At 37.8% G+C, this 18,420-nt stretch overlaps 1 protein-coding gene across 1 annotated transcript; it reads right to left on the bottom strand.

The window, feature by feature from the left end:
* Positions 1-7,993: 7,993 nt before the first annotated feature.
* Positions 7,994-9,034, bottom strand: LOC149142599 (uncharacterized). Its single transcript, XM_089451524.1, has one exon. The coding sequence runs from the start codon at positions 9,032-9,034 to the stop codon at positions 7,994-7,996; it is 1,041 nt and encodes a 346-aa protein (XP_089307650.1).
* Positions 9,035-18,420: the final 9,386 nt, after the last annotated feature.

The following is an 18,420-nucleotide window of genomic DNA, read 5'->3' as shown; positions in this document are numbered from 1 at the left end:
CACCTAGGTCTAACCCAAACTTTACCGATGATCACCGAGGGGTACACATGCCTTACCAGGTCTTACAGTAGTATGCCCATTTACATGCAATAATTTTGACTTCATTAATTTTTTTTATTTTTTTTTAGCTGCTACGATTCTAATCCATCCTCTCTCAATTTGATTTTCTCAAAAACTTCTATCAAACCGCTCCAACTGCGAGCTCGACGAGAACCTCGTAGATTCCAGCACCGGTGGCCTCACGTAGCAAAAAACGAACAATTTTTGAAGCCGCATGAACAATTTTCTTCTGCTGACCTCCTTTAAATAGCCGCATGAATCCCAAACAATTCATCAGCGTTCCAAACCGATAAATATCGCAAATGCACTACAATCCCTAGCAGTTACGGCACTATCTTCCACACATTCTCCTCGATGTTCTTCTACGTATGATTGTTCCACCATTATTTTCAGACCCGGATCTGTAAAAAGGCTGCATTGATCTCATCAGGCACTATAAACCCCTGGCATTAAAGAATCCCTTTGAAGCCAATATCTGCCTCTAATACCAGTTGTTAAGAAATTTACTACATAACATAAATAATTACTGAGAGGAATATATATAAGGAAATAACCAGCAACAACCATAAACACATAAACACAAATGTTTATCCGGGAAAACCCCAAATCCAGGGAAAAACCCAACCTAATAAGATCTCATTAGCATTGGCCAAAAACCTGGCCAACCCAACCAAGTGAGCCTTCACCGCTCACCTCCAGGTCTTGCATTACAATGAAGTCCTTCCAACCTTCTATAAGCTCCATTATATATAATACCACGGGCAGAATACTATGGGTGCACAATACCATGTCCCCCAAAACCATCATTGTTTAACCTGGTCAACTTTGACTCTATCCCGAGTCAAGTTTACCTAACACATTGGACTCCAGTTCATAATGGGGCGGCAACGCCGCCTGTAAAATATTCGCGGCAAGGGGGGTCCAGGGGCTGGCTATGACCTTCGGGAGCCCCCCCCCCCTGGCGGGGGGATCGGGAGTAGTGCCCTCGAAACTAAGAATAGATGTAAAATTACCTTGTAAAATTTTTTAATTTTGTATTCAATCTGGGCCATTCATTAGGCAGAGATCTGACGATAGAAGTTATGTTTAATTTAGGGTTTTTTTGCCCTAGAAGGCAATGCCTCACTATATATGAGGGAATTTTATTGCGTCTATGTATATCTATATTCTAAGTGAGGAAGAGAGAGGAGCTTGAGAGTGAAAATGGAATTACAGTGGATCTGTTGTAGGTTATATCTCTTCAGTTTGCTAGATAATATAAAAAGAAGGACTGGTTGTTTCTCCATGGACGTAACCCAAACTGGGTGAACCACGTATATCTGTGTCTCTCTTATTTTATGTGTTTTCTGTGTTTATATTTCTGCAATATTTTATGTGTTCCATTGCTCTGTAATATATAATTTTCTAACATGTTTTGGTGACAACAAAATCTTTCAAGTGACAAGAAGCAATGAAGCACATCAATTTCATATCGATTTGATTGAAGTTTCTATTTATTTCTTACATCATTTTGTGCTATTAGAAGGCCTGACGTGTATTATATTAGTGCTAATTGGTGCACTTTTAGCATGATATCTTGTTGATTCAATCCTATCAAAGAGGTCCAAGTGTTCCTAGGCATATTACCTTGCTTAATTTCTGGCATTTAGGTGTCTGTGTATGAGTTTATAACATCTTAGACATTTTAGAATAGAATTTTAGTCTATATTTTCACAAGAATTGACCAAAAGATTATATTATACTCTTACAATTTTTAATAAAACCAACATTTTACAGTGTTCATTTTTCTGGCATACATCTCTAAAATTTCTACTTAATATTTCATGAATTTCAAGAGCAGACCCGCTGGCATATATTTCTGAAATTGTTGATTAATTTATGTTAGTTCTTGATATACTCACATGGGCTTATGTCTCATGTTTTATAATTATAAATATGCCATCAAATTTTCTTATTAGTTTATTTTACACAATTCAATTTACATTTCCTCTATGTTGTATAGTGCACATGTTGTATACATTCTTATTTTCTTGTTTGTTTACCTGCTAGACATAGTTTTCTTCTTTATTTCAACATTCTAGTTTATTGTACATAATTAGAATCGATATTAGAGTAATAAGCATCGGGATATATCCCATTATCTCACTCACTCTATGATATTCGAGGAGGTTGTTGGCAAAGCATAAAAAGTTTCACTCATCAACATGTCATCCATAGTTGAGTGATAGGTCCCAAATCTATCCTATCATTTAGATGTTTTTCCATGGATTTCTAGACATATGTTAATCATATTTTTTGAAAGCCATAAAACTTGGCTAAAATAGGGCTAATCACAATGGTCCTGTAGCTAAAGAAAATTATTTTATCCCCACTTTTAAAATTAGATATAATGAGACTTTACATATGGGGCTTATGGAAGCCCTACTTGAGTACTAAATTTAAGAGAATGTGCATGTGATGGATGAGGATAGGCCCTTTGATTTCTAGGATTTCAACTTTGTAGCATTTAACATTCTTAAATTTCCATTTGCACATTGCTTAACCAAAATCCCTATGTATTCCATTGAAAACACTTCATCATATATAGGAATAATTGGAATGGAGACCATGACATTGTGGAATTTGTAAGAAAAAATAAAATAGAAATATTAGTCTTGCAAGGGAATCATATTATTTCCTTTAATTTTACGAGTCATAATTTTCCTTCAAAATTTCTTAGTATCAAGTTTATATAGGTGGAAAATATGCTCTTCTTTTCCATTAATATAGAACATTTTCTCCTTTTAATTGTGTATTTTCACATATTTCTCTTATCAAGTTTTAGGGACTCATTAGAAGCATGCTTAATGGATTTCCTAGAAATTTTACACTTGTCGTCATACAAAGAGTTGGTTACTCTATTTTTCTTTTCACATAACTACTCAATAGAGAACTTTTAAACGGAAGTAGAAAGTGTTGTTTTAAAATTATGATAAAGGTATATGATGTGGTCTTTATATGATAAGAGATTTAATTCACTATTTAAATCCTTCAAGAAAATATTAGCTTTACTATTGTAAAAATGCAAGTCCCTTTGATTATTGAAATTTTCTTCAATGGGGCACTTGGTGCCAAACAACTTATCTGCTAGGTTTTAAAAGTTTCGTTTGCATTTTCTAGCTAAAACAAGTCATACTGTATTCATAAAGTATTATGGTTGGTGACATTTCTTAAAAACATAGCTTGGTGAGTTGCAGTGCTAGAATTAACATCTCGTAATAGGTGGACATTAACTGTATTTCTAAGACTTTAAATATCTTGTTTTATGGTAATATAGGGACATTTTTTATCTAAACTATTTTTCTTATACAAATTAAAATTAATGAGTGTGAAATAATATAGTGCTATACAAATTTTCTTATATTTAATGTTTGAGATATCTATCCAAATTTATTGATTGTGAGCATCTATCTCATGAAGTCGAATGTGAGGAGATATTTTCTTTTTGATGCATAAATCTATGCATCAGATCCCTTTATAATTGGATCTCTTGTTATATGTTGAGTAAAAGACAAACACTTATGTATAAGGGACTTTAGCCTCTTCGCGCACCCATGATTCAATTAGAAATATAATACCAATGGAATTCAACTTATCATAACACATTTTGATCCATATTGGATCATTATATAACTTGGCATCTATCTCAGTTCCTTTAGAGTAGAAAAATTGGAGGAATCAACTTGGAGGAATAGTTTAATCGACAGGGCTTTATTTGGAGAATTAAGGTCTAAAACCATTTGTAGGCAAGTTTAGGCATGTAGTTTTTATGAAGTAAAATTGTATTTCTTAATAATTGGACCCTGCGTCGCTATTTTACACTTAGAGACCTTTCCAACAGTGCAAGAATCATGTGAATGTACATTTGTATGCAATATCCATTCCTTCTAAAAGTGGACCAACCATGTTTGACCACCATGACATGGATGATGCCACGTTAGCCCATGTTACTCACAACAAATGGGCTTGTGATATGAGGAATATGAAGAATGATCTAAAAGCGTCAAATTTGTAACTCTAGTTGAAGTTCAAGGAGTCAAACATGACCCCTAGTTGGATATGAGGATATATTATAATTGTGCCACCATGAGAAAAAGGGGGTTCCATTCTATTTAACTATATCTTGTTCCATAGTAGAGTTGAGAAACTAGGAGTGGGAGTAGAGAGAATATAGAAGGGGTTACTATTCTATAGTAGCCTAAAAGGCCATAGGTCTCAAGTAACTCCATAGGCAATACCTTCTCCTCTATACTTGTGTTATTTCAATTTTAGACAAAATAGAGAAGAGTAGCCTCACCTTAGAGCACCCCAAAGGATCATTATGAATAAGCCATAAGGATTTTGGTTGACTCAAAAGTTAAATATTTATTTTAATATTCCTAGGAATATTCAATATTATCAAGTTTTTCATATATGTTTCATCTCTAGGATATAAGTTCCAAGGTTTAGAAGTGGTGCAATCCTCTACCATGGAAAGTTCAAGCTTCATTCAAACGCTTGGAGGGAGAATTTTCCACCTAAAAAAGAGACATATTGCAAGCTTGATGATTGAAATCATGGTGGTTCTTGGTATGTCTAGTTTGGCTTAGGGTCTCAAGGTGATAGAAAATCCTCTATGAAACTTTACGCTTCAGGTTGGTTCTTTCATTTTTTTTATTAAACTTTTGGTGGAAGTTATAGAGATTTCCTTTGGTTGATGTTTGCATCTCAAGAAAACAATTTTTCATAGGCTTATGTATGTATTACATGCAAAAGTCACCCAAAGTCTCCTTAGACGCTTTCTCTAGTGTGAGAAATTTTAATTTTTTTTCCAAAGGAAAAAGCGAAACTTTTTATTAAGATTTATAAAAAGTTTACATTGTAAATGCAGAGCATCACTGATCCGTCTGAGGGATTACCATAACTGTTTTACAAAAACATGTTGTCTTATACATCACCTGTTCCTTAGTAAACTGCTGAAACTGTTCTGTTACCTCTGAACCGAGGTGCCATTCAAAAGCTGAAAATCAAAGTACTGTTTGCACAAAAAATAAACCAGCATGCCGGGCCTCCTCAACATAGAGGAAAACAACCCGACACCTGATATGGAGTTTTATAAGCCGATCTACCAAAACTGTTATGTTTGTATGGAATTACGAAAATTTTGGAAACAGTAGAGTGACACAAAAAACCGCCAGAGTGTCAGGAAGGCTGATTATAGGGCGGCTGATCCATTCTTCTGGTTTGTCCTTGGTCTTCTTCTACGATCTTCCAGCTGCCCAAATCCTGTTGAAGACCGTCTTTAGAAAGCTGGTCCGCTGATTCATTTCTTTCCCTGAAAATGTGGCGAAGAGAGAAACTGTTAAAATAAGATTTTAATCTCTGAACTTCTCCCAGGATTTGTTTTAATAGTTGGTTTCTGCAGGTGCTTTGTCCATTTACCCATCTGATCACTATTTGGGAGTCCCCAAAAATTTGAATTGTGAGGGTGCGCCTTTGAATGAGCCAGCATATAAGGAGTTTCAGGGCAAGTAGTTCAGCATAGTTATTAGAGCCAGTTCCAAGTCCCACAGAAGCTTTTAAAACATGAGATGGGGATTCATTGATGACTAAACCTGCTCCAGCTTTATTGTTTTGAGATGCACCATCAAAGAAAGCCCAGGGGATTCCTTCTGTGATCTGCATTTCTGGGATGATTCTTTGGGAATGAGCTTCCTTAGGCTCAGGGATACTAGAGAAGATGGCAGCGCTCTGGCTTGCGGTGATAGCTATAGGAATTTCCTTATCCTGGAAAATACTCTTGTTCCTAGCTATCCAAATACCCCAGCTAATGATGAGAGGGAGGTTGCGCAGATTCCCATTTGGATGAGAGTCCCACCACTTTTGCCAAGCTTCTTGCACAGTGTGTCCATCCCATTCTAACTTTTTGTTCATGAGATTCCCTACCTCGCCCCAAATTTTAATAGCTTCTGAGCACTTTAAGAAGAGATGGTTTATAGTTTCTGCTTCTGATTTACATAGAGTGCATCTCCCAGGCCCATACATAAATCTGGTCTGCAGGGAGTCCCAAGTTGGGATTCTGCTTTTTAAGATACACCAGAACAGGATTTTTGACTTTGGGGGGCTCTTAAGTTTCCATAGTTGTTTAGACCACCACTCAGGATTTCCCCATCCTTTTCTTGACATGAGGAAGTTATATCCACTCTTTGGAGTGTATTCCCCAGAGTCTGTATGGGCCCAAATTAACTCATCCTCTCTGTCATTCAGCCGAACATTTGTTTTGAAGAGTTCTTGAGTAAAGGTACTCCATTCGTTCCACCATCTTTGCTCCAGATCCAACTCTTCACCATTCTTCCAAGCTTGGCCCCAGATGGTTGAAGATCCCGGATTTGCCACTTGGCTAAGGTAAAGAAGCCCTTTATCCTCTAACTGCTGAACCAGTTCAGGGGTAAGGGCAAAACTTTCAGTACAGCCGACCCAAGGGTCCTTTCCTATCTTAACCTTTTCTCCATTCCCGACTTTCCATGCTAGACCTTGTTCAATCACTTTAAAAGACTCCAGAGTTGCTTTCCAGATTGCCGACACATTCTTATGGCTCTTGACTGGGTTCCTGATCCAAACTTCCAAAGGAGTTGGATCTATGTATTTCCTTTTAACTGTTCTAGTCCAGAGATTTTCCATCTTAATGAGGCGCCACCCTGATTTTGCTGACAATGAAAGTCTGAAATCGGGTAAACTTTTTATCCCCCAACCGCCCCAGTCTTTTGGTCTCGCCACTTTCTCCCATGCAACCCAAGGGAGAACCGAAGATTCTTTGGATCCTGCCCACAAAAATCTGCTACAGATTCTCCTAATTTTCTCCAGCACACCTTTAGGGACCCATGTTAAAGCTGCCCAGTATACTGGGATGGCTAGTAACACAGATTTTATCAGGGTCAGTCTCCCTGCTCTAGAAAGCCATTTAAAGCTCCAATGCCTGATTCTAGCTTCAATTTTTGCAATTAGCCAAGACCAGTCCTCCTTCTTATAATCGTTTGGCTTCAACCAGAAACCCAGATACTTGAACGGGGATGCCATATTGCACATTTCATATGGAAAATACAAGCTGAACTGTTCCTTTTCCTGTCTACTTAGCCCTTCCATAATGATTTGTGATTTCCTGGGGTTTATCTGCATTCCGGTAGCTTTCAAAAAGAGGTCAAAGATATTTTTTAGCTCCTTTAAATCATTTATGGAGCCATTAGTAAAAACCAGAATATCATCTACAAAGAGAAGATGGGATATGAATAGGTTTATTGCTACCTCTATACCTTTTATCTTACCTTCCCTTATGCTTTTATGAATCAGCTGGCTTAGACCTTCAGCCACCAAGAGGAACAGCAGGGGGGACAGAGGGCAACCTTGCCTCAGTCCTTTTTGTCCTTTGAAGAAAGGGGTAGCAGCTCCATTTATGAGAATTACATAACTAACATCCGTGATGCACCCCATGACCCATCTGATGAAATCCACTTTGAATCCAAGGTGCGTTAGGAGCAGGCGAATATATGACCAGTTTATCCTGTCATAGGCCTTTGATAGGTCAATTTTTATTACAGCTCCCTTCTTGTTTTTCATCTTTACACTATGAAGGACCTCCTGGGCCACCCCTATTGCTTCATGAATTTGTCTCCCATTCAGGAACCCAAATTGTTCAGAAGAGATATGCCTTGATAGAATTGGTTTGATCCTGAGAGCTATCACTTTTGCAATTATTTTATAAATACTGTTGCAAAGGGAAATGGGTCTAAAGTCCTCAAAGGATTCTGGGGCTTCCTTTTTTGGAATGAGAGCAATGAAGGTTGCATTGAAAGGACTATAAATTTCTCCCTTTTGTCTTGATTCCTCCACAACTTCTGATATTTCTTCTCCTATCTGCTCAAAGAAGTGCAAGAATAGCTCTACCGTCCGGCCCGGGGCTTTTCTCTTTTGCCATGGATTTTATGACATTTTCCACTTCCTCCTTCGTGACTGGCTCCATTAGGAAATCTGCATCTTCCTCCTCCACATATCTGTGAAAACATTGCGCTGTTTGGATGACTTCCGCAATGGTAATCTCACCATTGTCTTTGAATAAAGATTGGAAGTGATTTACCCCAAGGGATGATAGGGCTTCAAAAGTCTTAGCCTCCCTTCCATCTTCAGACTTTAGGTGCCAAATTGTGTTTGCACTCTTCCTTCCTTTTGCATAATTATGGAAGAAGCTGGTGTTGTCATCCCCAGCTTTGAGCCAGATTGCTCTGCTCTTAAGTCTCCATTCTTCCTCTCTAGCCAGCAGGATTTGATTCTTGTGCTTTTCCAGGGCTACAATTTTCTCCTTTGATTCATGAGTCGCATATCCATCTGCCTCTATGCTTTCGAGATTTTGGAGTTCCTCGGTTATCTTGGATAGGTCTTCATTCTGCTTTAGTTTCCTATCCTTAGCCCACGATATAGTTGCCTTTTTCAGTCTTTTGAGGTTTTCCATAAGTAGAAATCCTTTATTCTCTTGAGAACCTCTGGCAGGATGAATCCATGTTTCTTGGAAAAGTTTGATGTATGATTCTTCTTGAAGCCAGGAGGCATTGAATTTGAAGGGAGCTGGAGGCTTTGAGGGGCCAATGGAGAGCTCAAGATAAATCGGAAAATGATCCGAAGGGCCCCCTTCTTCTACCCATTGCCTGAATAAAGGAATTGCATTAGATAAGGCCTCATTAATTAGGAAACGATCTAATCTCTTCGCCACTCTGGCAGCTCCAACTCTTCTGTTTCTCCATGTTGGTTTCAGCTTGATGAGATTCGCTTCAATAAGATTATTTGAGGCTAAGAGATCCATAAAAAATTCTGATTGCGGGTCCTCTCTTGCAGCAGGGCCCCAGGCTTCCGCTCTTCCTAAAGAGAAGTTTAGATCTCCTCCCATCACCAGGTAGTTATTCTTCATAAGCGAGTTTCCCATCAAATTATTCCAGAATGGAATCCTTCCTTGACACGGCCCATAAATATTGATGATTGTTAAGGGAATTTAGAATTCTGTGGACTGGCATTCTATCCCCAGCACCTGCTTCATTCCCCACCGGTTCCAGATCTTATTTTTACCTTCTCTAATACCAACAGCCAAGCCTCCAGAGTGGCCATCAGAATCCATGGCTATAAAGGACCATCCTGGAAGGAGAGCATTAAGCATTGATTCAATGTCCTCCCCTTTCCCCAAAGTCTCCTGAAGAAGGAGAACATCCGCTTTTGAATTCATCACTAACTCCCTAAGGGCCAGTTTTTTGGGTTTACTGGCTAAACCCCTACAATTCCAGGAGGTAATTATCATTTTGAAACAGGTGCGGGGCTTTGCACTGCTCTAAGTGCCCCTGTTATTGAAAGTTGTTTCCCATCTGCCACATCGAAGATAGCCTGGACTTTGGCTTCAGAGAGCTTGGATTTCCTACCCCTTTTTTTCCCTGGCTGGTTCAGAGATGAGGCTGGGTCGATGCCCCCTACAGCTGTCATGGAGCCAGGCTTGCTTACAAGGGAGCGGAGGTTATAGGGACATAGGGGTTGTTGGTCCGGGGCAGGGGAGATTAGGCAGCACCCATCACGATTCAAATCCAGGGAGGGGATAGCGGCTGATAAATTTTCAATTGAGTTTTCCAGTTTGCCATCTTCCATCATTACATTTTTAGCATTTAAATCAGAATAAAGAGATTTAATTGTTGGATCATCAGATGAACGTTTATCCATACAATTGTCTTTATTTTCCACAATAGAAGGAGAAGAGAGAATTGAATTTGAATTCATACCCTTTTGATCCTCTACAGGGCTTGGGGCTTCGGTCGATGGTGCCTCTTCAGCGGCCTTCAGAGATTCCCCTGGTTCCGGATCTGCAACGTTTCTTTCCTTTGGTGGAGCTTGGGTTCCTGCTTCCTGGCCTTGGCTCCCCTGCTTCATGTCTATATCCATATGATCATCCTCCTGAGCTGTTGGGATCTCCTTGTTTGGATGGAAATGAGGGCGCCTGTAGGTCTTTTCCGTCCTCTCCCTTGTTCTCTGAAACCTTCTCCAGCGTCTTCCTAAATGGCATTCCTTTGCCAAATGCCCATACTCATGGCATTTATGGCAGCGAAATGGTAAATATTCATAGTCCAAGATTTGTTCAAAAACATAATCTTTGTACTGAAGGATGATTTTCTCTGCCAATCCTCCACTGGGCTTAAGATTAACCAGGATCCGAGCCATTGTCCTGTTGTGAGTTTCCTGAAAAGACATATCAGCCTCCAAATAAGTGCCTAGCCGGTTCCCGATCGCCTTGAACACCGATTCGACCCATAGGAACGATGGCAGCCCTGGTGCTCTAACCCATACCGGGAAGACATCTGCCTTTTCGTGGTCTGCATCAAACATTGGACTCCAGTTTTTAAAAAGCACCGGGATGTTTCCAAGCGACCAATGTCTCTTCATAACCCAATCTGCTGCCTCTTTATTGTCGAACCTGACTGAGAACCATCCTTTAGGTAAGGTCATAACCCGGAAATCTCTAATTAAATCTCATTTCCAATTCTACTTCCCTCGGGCTTGAATGAACTCGGAAGAGAATTTCTTCCCTCTGACTCTGCCAACCAGGGTACATTCAGCGACCTCCAATACTTCTTCAATCTGGACATCCATTCCAAGCACCAAATTCCCTTCTACCCCTTGGGATTTGATCAGTTTCTGCTTTTTCCTCTGCCCTTCTGAAGCTTTGGTTCCTCTTGTGGAGTTTCTTAGGGCTTCGTCCGTCTGCAATCCTCTATGAGGATCTGGCCCAGCGATCTGGGGAGAAATTCCGAGCTCCGGGCTAATCTCCTTCTCATAAGAAATCGAAGGATTTAGGGATTCAATCAGAGAGGGATTAATTACCTGAGACCCTTGAACAGATCGCCTTTCTTCCTCCCTTGACTCCTGGATTCCTTCGTAGCTCTGATCCGGTCTCTCAGTCTCTTTAGGGTTGTTCCTGCTAGATGCTAAAGATACTCTTGAAATGGGTGCTGTATTTCCGGCTTCTCCTCCCGGCCTTTGCCCTAGCTTTGAGCCAAGGTTTACAATATCTTCCAAGCCGCCTGAAAGAAACGACCCTGGAAACCCTGATTTCCCTTTATTTCCGAAGTGGGGTATGATCGAGCTTGTCTGTTGAAATCCCTTGGGCGATCTTGGCAACTGGTGCTGAAACTTTCCTTTTGGGAGTTCTGCTGCCGTCTCATGCGTTTCTTTGGTCACGAGTGAGAGGGTATGAGGGGATCTAACAGAGTCCGAACAGAACGGAGAAGGTGCTAGGTTTTCCACCGTTCCGAAGTAGCGATCAACGTTCTCAGATGTTGGGTCCTTCCCCCAGACAGAGAGAATATCTTCCATAGTTGGGTCCAGGTCAATACCCTCCTCCGGATTAACCATGGTTACAGAGCAGATCACGGTTTGCTGTCGGCTTGTCGAGTGCTGAGAAGTCGTTGTTTGTAACAATGCAGTTCCTTTTACCCCAGAGGGATTAACCTTCACTATTTACTGTAACTGTGATCGCCAGGTGTCCTTCCTTGCGAAACGAGGACCTCCACCTGCCGAAACCTGCCTACCTTTCACCTGAACGGGTTCAGTCTGCTGCTACCTACGCCCTGTCCGTTTGGTGATGGGCCCTAACCTCGGCCCTACGGGCCTAGGTCTGGCTCATCGCCTGCTGCCGACAAACTTCCTGCTACGATCCTCCATCAGGAATTCCTTAGTTGTCAGCAATTTTAATTTTTTACTAAGCCTAAGGCCGACTTAGGAAAAATACATAATTATTATGTTGGCGTATTGAGCTCAAGTAAACTTAGGAAAAGTGAATTAATTACTTTATTGATTATGTTTTAATATCATCCCTTGATCTTAAGTGAGGCAAGATCTAATCTAGGCCATCAATAATTTCAGATATTAAAGTTAGGGATTTATCTCAATGTAAAGTTATAAAAGCAAGGCTAAGGAGAGGGAGAAGGCACACCATACAACAACAAAATATTGAGAAAGGCATCTCAATAAGTGTTTTGGGTTTTAGGAAGTAGGAAGCAAGGAGATCCAGATCAGACAAGGATGGGTTAATAAGCTAGATTAGATCAAATTATATGTATTTCCTTAGTTGGGCCATTTTCCCAGAATGGAAGCCAAGTAAATTGAGAATTTTAATTAAGAATTGTGATTGAGTAGATTCTATTGTGTAAATTGTTTACTAATTCATATTGGTATATTTTTCTTCTATTCAAATTAAAATGTTAATGAACCTAGTTGGAAATTAATTAGTAGATCAGTAATGTTCTAGTAATTAAGTGTCAGGTGCTATTTTTGTAGAGAAAATAATATGGTATTAGAGCATAAAATATGATGTAGTGATCTTGAAATCATAGGAGGCCAGGTTCGTGTAAGGTCACAGGGGCCAAGTTCAACTATGATCATATGAGGCTAAAACCCTTTTTAAATATGTTGAAGGAAATAAAGCATGAAACTTCACAAAAAAATTATAGAGTTCTATTGGGTCTAAAATGCGGATGCAAATTAGAGTTTCATTTACTATCAATCCGGGTAAGTAAACTTCGAGGAACATCCAATATATATGGACTTAGAGACAAGCTAAACTAAGCTAGGTGAAGAAATGCCAAAGCTCCCTTATAGGAGGTCTTTCATTGGGATATCCAACACCTATTTAGTCATTTAAGAAAATGAAATCTAAAGACATTGTGACAAGTGTAAGAAATATTAAAGCTCCCTTACATTTACTACTCATTAATATTTCTAATCATCTTAATCAACAAACTATTTAAACTAATGAAATTAAACATTAAATAACAAATCAAATTCATTGAAAGAAACATTAATACTTTCTTACGAAAGGTCATTCATTAATATTTCAAACATATGAACCTAATGAAATTTACAAACAAACATAAAATGAAAGCTTACCAAAACAAAAGTGTACTTGCTAGACAATGGGGGCCCTTCCAAGGATTCACAAGCACATCAAAAGAGAAGTCAAATGTAGAAGATCAAAGAAGCTCCATTTTATTTATCTTCAATTGCAATTTGCAATTACAAGTTCTACATTCCAAGAGGTTCTAAAATCTCCATTACAATGATTCCAAATTCTAACTTCTCATTACAAACTTATAAGATCCTAAGGTACTAAATTCTAACTTCTCAATTCTAAATTATAAATTCCAAAGTTCTAAATTACAAAGGAAGGAGATAAAACTCCTATTTATACAAAATTTATGATAACAAACTCATAAATGTGGATCCACTATTCCCTCTTCAAATCCACATATCTCTCAACCAATGGTGACACATAACCCTATCCTCCATGATCTTCTCCATGAGGTCCATGATCTCCTCAAATTCGAATTTGAACATAGAGTGCCACATAAGGGTGCCTTAGAAGCTTCCTTTGTACCTACACATGTCAACAAACTCATTCTAATTGTTAGGTATAAGTATATGGATATTATTTTCTAAAGTTTAACCACAAATTCTCTTAAAAATACTAAGAATTAATAATGTTTTGGAAAACACAATGGTAACCCATTTAATGATGAAAGTGAAGCTGATGTGGTGACATGGTGGTGGAATAGAGGTGAGAAAATGTGTGAATGGAGTGAAAGTGGATGTATTTTAAGGATAATTCTTAGGCCCAACATACCCCCAAACTGAAGGTATTGCATGTCCTCATGCAATCTATTACATTACTTTTTGATACTTGAGCTTTGGCTTAAACTTTGCATGATATCATTTACTTAACTTTTGCAAAGTGTTTTTGATGAATTGCAACTTGGTTGGTTCTTGTGTTTCAACCATATTTTGTTTGTTATATTCAATTTCAATGTATGAACTTTGCATAATGATAATTTGATTTTTATTGCAAAGTATTTTCTTGGGATGCATCATGGTTGGTTCTTGTGTAACAACCATGATTGGGTTGCATCCAATTAGCTTTTAAGTACCTTTTACAATGCCATTTATATGCTCATGTAATAGTGAATATATTTTGAAGGTATGTGGGTTTTAAAATCTGATATATGAATATGAAAAAATAGGAATGTGAAAAAGTATGAATGTAGATGTATCCCCACCCAAACTGATGGTTTTTGCAATTTTATGAAATGAGGAAAGGAAGTTTTTCCAAAAATTATCACTCTAGCTTTCAAGGCATTAAATGGTTAAAAGCTAGAAAATATCATACCTCAACTTACCCTTTCAAAAATAAATGAAATTTGTGCATGTGTGACTGCAAAATTCTGATCATAGTCTTCTTTTCTTGGTTGTGAAAATGGTGGATGAAGTTGAAAAAGTGAATCTGTTATTTTTGTTGCATCTGCTGCTCAATCTGTTGTTGGATCTTCTGTTGAATGTTCAGAATCTACTGCTGAATGTGGCTGAAAATGTATAAGGCTTGGAAGGTATACAAAATTTATAATTTACACTTCCCCCTAGCCTTATTTATTGACTTGTCCTCAAGTCATTTACATCAAAAACTGAAAAGTAATGAAAGTAAATCTGCTTCCTCTGCTACAAAATGCTTGGTCTTCAAGTCTTCAACACTCTTTGGCACAATTCTTGTCATGTGAATAAATGTTTTGGTGTCGAACATAACAAGAAATTGTTAACTTAGTGGCCATTGATGGATGCCACTAGTTAACCTGAGATCTCCCATCTTTGATGTGGATGAGAGACAAAATGCCCCGAACAAATCTTTCTAAGTATGAATGAATTTGTTGTTGTCGAATACTTAGAAGATCCAATGAACAAGGGACATTGATGTATTCCATTATTTAGCGACATGATAGCTTACCCTTAAGGCATGCAAGCTTCAAGGTGTTTTTAGAAAAATATTTCGACTCAAGGACTATGGACTCAATGGTGTATGGAAGCAAGGTTTTATTTTCAAGGGTAGGAAAAAGGAAACTGACAGTGAATATGTAATGTGGAACAAAAAGCTTCTAAATGAGCTTCATTGCTTTTATTGGTGGGTTAGGTTTGATGAAAATGTAATGAAGTGAATGTGGATAATGAGAAATGGTTAATGAATCTTGTTGGGAAAAAGTCAATTTTTTCAAGCAAAATCTCAAAAATAGCAAATTTGCTCATTATTTCGGGAATTTCTGCTAAAATAGCTGAGTTTGACCATCGTTGACTAGCCACCTGTAGACTTCTAATTCATGAGTGGATAGGTTTTTCACCATCCTTAGACATTTAAGAATATACCCCATATCTTAGAATTTGCTAATCTGTCATGCAACATGTCAAACCATTAAGCTATTACAGAAATTTGCAAGAACTTGTAATTTTCATGAAATTTTGTTTATGTCCATGGACTTGTTCTTTAGAATTTCTCATGAAATTAGTGTTTTGCAGACCAATTGTGTGCACAATTAGTTTCCTTAATGATCAGTTGATCATCCGAAATCTACAAAAAAAAAAAAAAAAAAAAACTTGGCATAAAGAACATATGTGTGCTCAAAAAGAATGGCCAATTCCTTGATGATTCTTACACAAAAATTAATGCCAAAGGAAACAGATTAAGGAGAATCAAAAGTGTAATTTTAGTCCAATTCCTAATATTGATAATTGTCCATTTTTAATAAATACCCATGAAAAATAAATTACTTCCTGTTTGTGTCAGATGGTTCATGGAATGGCTTAGAGATTTGTTGTGTCCTACAAATTAGTACGTTACATAAAAGCATACAACAAGAATAAAAGCATAGATTAAGTGCTGAGCTAAATCTTGCTTTCACTAAAATGTTGCGTGATATACCCTTTGAAATCTGCACTTTTCATCATGGATGTTTGATATACAAGCTGGTATGGAAGCCACGAATAAGATCAACAGCATTGTATGGCTCACATTGGAAAAAGCCCTTGGATTTCCTCAAAAACATCTCATTTGACACAGTAAAATATAGGGTACTTTGGCACAACCTACACAAAAATCTACTACTGATCATATGCATAGTTCATATTAAACAACTGCCCACTCAAACAATGATGGAAATTGATTAACCTGAGCAATGTTGAAAGGAAATTACTTTCCCTTTGCATTCATTTCACAGCACTCAGTGAAATGAAAATCATATTTGTTATGAAGTTGCCACAATCCCCCAGATTTTATCCCCTGATAATTGAGAAAATTGGTCAAGAATAACTGTGATTCTATTTATTTTCTACGTTGAACTGTTTTATGAATTGCAAATCTGATACTCGGGTTTTTGTTCCAGCAAATTGCTCATATTCATCAAATACTGATGCAAGGCACCAATTCTGCATTTTACGTAAACATCCTACCAATCAACTTGTAGGGCGCTTCCCTATTTTGCAATGAATTAATAGAGGATGGTTTCTTATATCAAGTAAAATCTTCAATGCATCGCGTATGTCATCCTCAGATATATCCATTTTAGGCTCCTAGCAAGAAGAAAGATAAGTTTGAAAATTACCACACAATTTCTCTAATCCACTAAAGTTTTTAAAAAAATTGAAAATGCAGACATAAAACTGAGAAGATTGATGGATCAAAAACCAAGTTTAGAACAATGAATTCAAGCTTTAACTAATGATTAACAACTTAGGAAATGTTGGAGTAGATGGTGGCTCCCTTTGTTTTTCTTAAGATCAAGATATTGACTACAAATGTTTGCAGATCGAATCTCTATTCTGGTGAAATGGCAGAAAATCTGCATGCAATCACAAAATAATTAATAGCTTCACAAAATCTGCATGTAATCCTCAAATCATCAAATCGCTCAAATCATGCCCCAAAATCTTCATGTTCAAATCGCTCAAATTGTGGATCAATATCTACATGCTCAAATCGCTCAAATTTCTCAAATTGTGGTTGTAGTTTATATGGATTCATCCCACTGTTTTAGACGTTATAAGGATAAGAGTGATGCACTGCAGTAAAGAGATAGTTGCCAGGTTTCCAATTTGAGATTTTAGTTGCACATTTTGTTTAATTAAATACTAATTTTTTTTTATGATCTAATTTTAGTTGCATAATGTTAAGTAAATGTTAAGTAACTTACTTACCATGCAAAGTTATCATGTGATCCCTCACATATTAGGGAATAATAGTTCTCATGAGATGTGGAATTCTCTAATGAACATATATCAGAGTGACAATCAAAATAAAAAAATGGTGTTGAAGGAGAATCTTAAGAACACTAGGATGACTGAATTAGACATCATGATATCATACCTACTAGGATTTAACAAGTTGAAGATGAGTTTGGAGCTATTAGGGTAGCCTTGGAAGATTAGGAACTTGTAAGGAAATCCATGAGTGGATTCTCCAAAACTTGGGATACCTTTGTGACAAGTTTCCTACCACGATAAAAGCTACTAAATTTGAACAAATTATGGGATGACTTCACCTAGAAGGATATGTGGGAGGAATCATTGTTTGGAAAACAATAGAAGAGTAGTGATGATGAGAGTCTTTCTCTTGTAAGTTGAGAAACGAGGATTAAAGGTTTGAGAAATAGGGGTGAGGATTCAATCTCATAGCCCAAGAAGAAAAAATACTTGAATAAGAACAAGTGTTCTCATGCCATAACTTGGCGCACTATGCTTCATAGTTTCTAGAGAAAAAGAATGGTGGAAAGGGTACGTAGATAGTTGTAGCTATGTCAGAAAAATCATAGGGAAATTTTTCCAAGTATTAGCTTGAGGGGGCTTGGACCCAGGTTCAGAGTTAGCTGCGCTAACCAAAAAAACCCTACACTACCATCCCTTTCAGCAACAACTCGCATAGCCCAGGCTATAGTCTCACGCTAGGTAGTATTAGGGGATGCCAGAACCAGGTTTATGCATCTAGAGGGCTATCTAATGTGTTCTATCAAACTTAGGGATTTATCTTGACCTTCGTGAACCCTTAACCCTAAAAACCTAGAAATTGATGTATTTAACAAATAGCAGATTTATGACCTTCCGCAATTACGATAAACATGCATAACATCATATAAATAAATAGATCTCTTCGTGAATCTAATAAGTATTTTTCCTGAAACAACAATAACCACCTACAAATCCCCCCCCCAACACAAGCTTGTTGACCAGGTACTTCAAAGCGGAATGGTCAGTGTACATTTTGAAGTATGCACCCAACAAATAATGTCTAAACTTCTGGAGCACATATACCATCATCAACCCTTCACGCTCCGTGGTTGAGTAATTCTTCTCCACCTTAGGCATTTTTCTGCTTGCAAATGCAATCAGATGGTCGATATCTCCTACACCTTATTGGGTTAACACTGCTCCTAATGCTATGTAGGACACATCCACGTG

This window comes from Pinus tabuliformis, chromosome X (assembly GCF_031772625.1).
Source record: "Pinus tabuliformis cultivar Carrire ecotype Pingquan chromosome X, CPIR1, whole genome shotgun sequence".
Lineage (NCBI taxonomy): Eukaryota > Viridiplantae > Streptophyta > Pinopsida > Pinales > Pinaceae > Pinus > Pinus tabuliformis.
This window is presented reverse-complemented; position numbering and strand designations above follow the sequence as displayed.

What these genes read in the sequence shown, in the direction of transcription:
- LOC149142599 (XM_089451524.1), bottom strand. Translation starts at nt 9,034, where the DNA reads ATGAAGAATAACTACCTGGTGATGGGAGGAGATCTAAACTTCTCTTTA.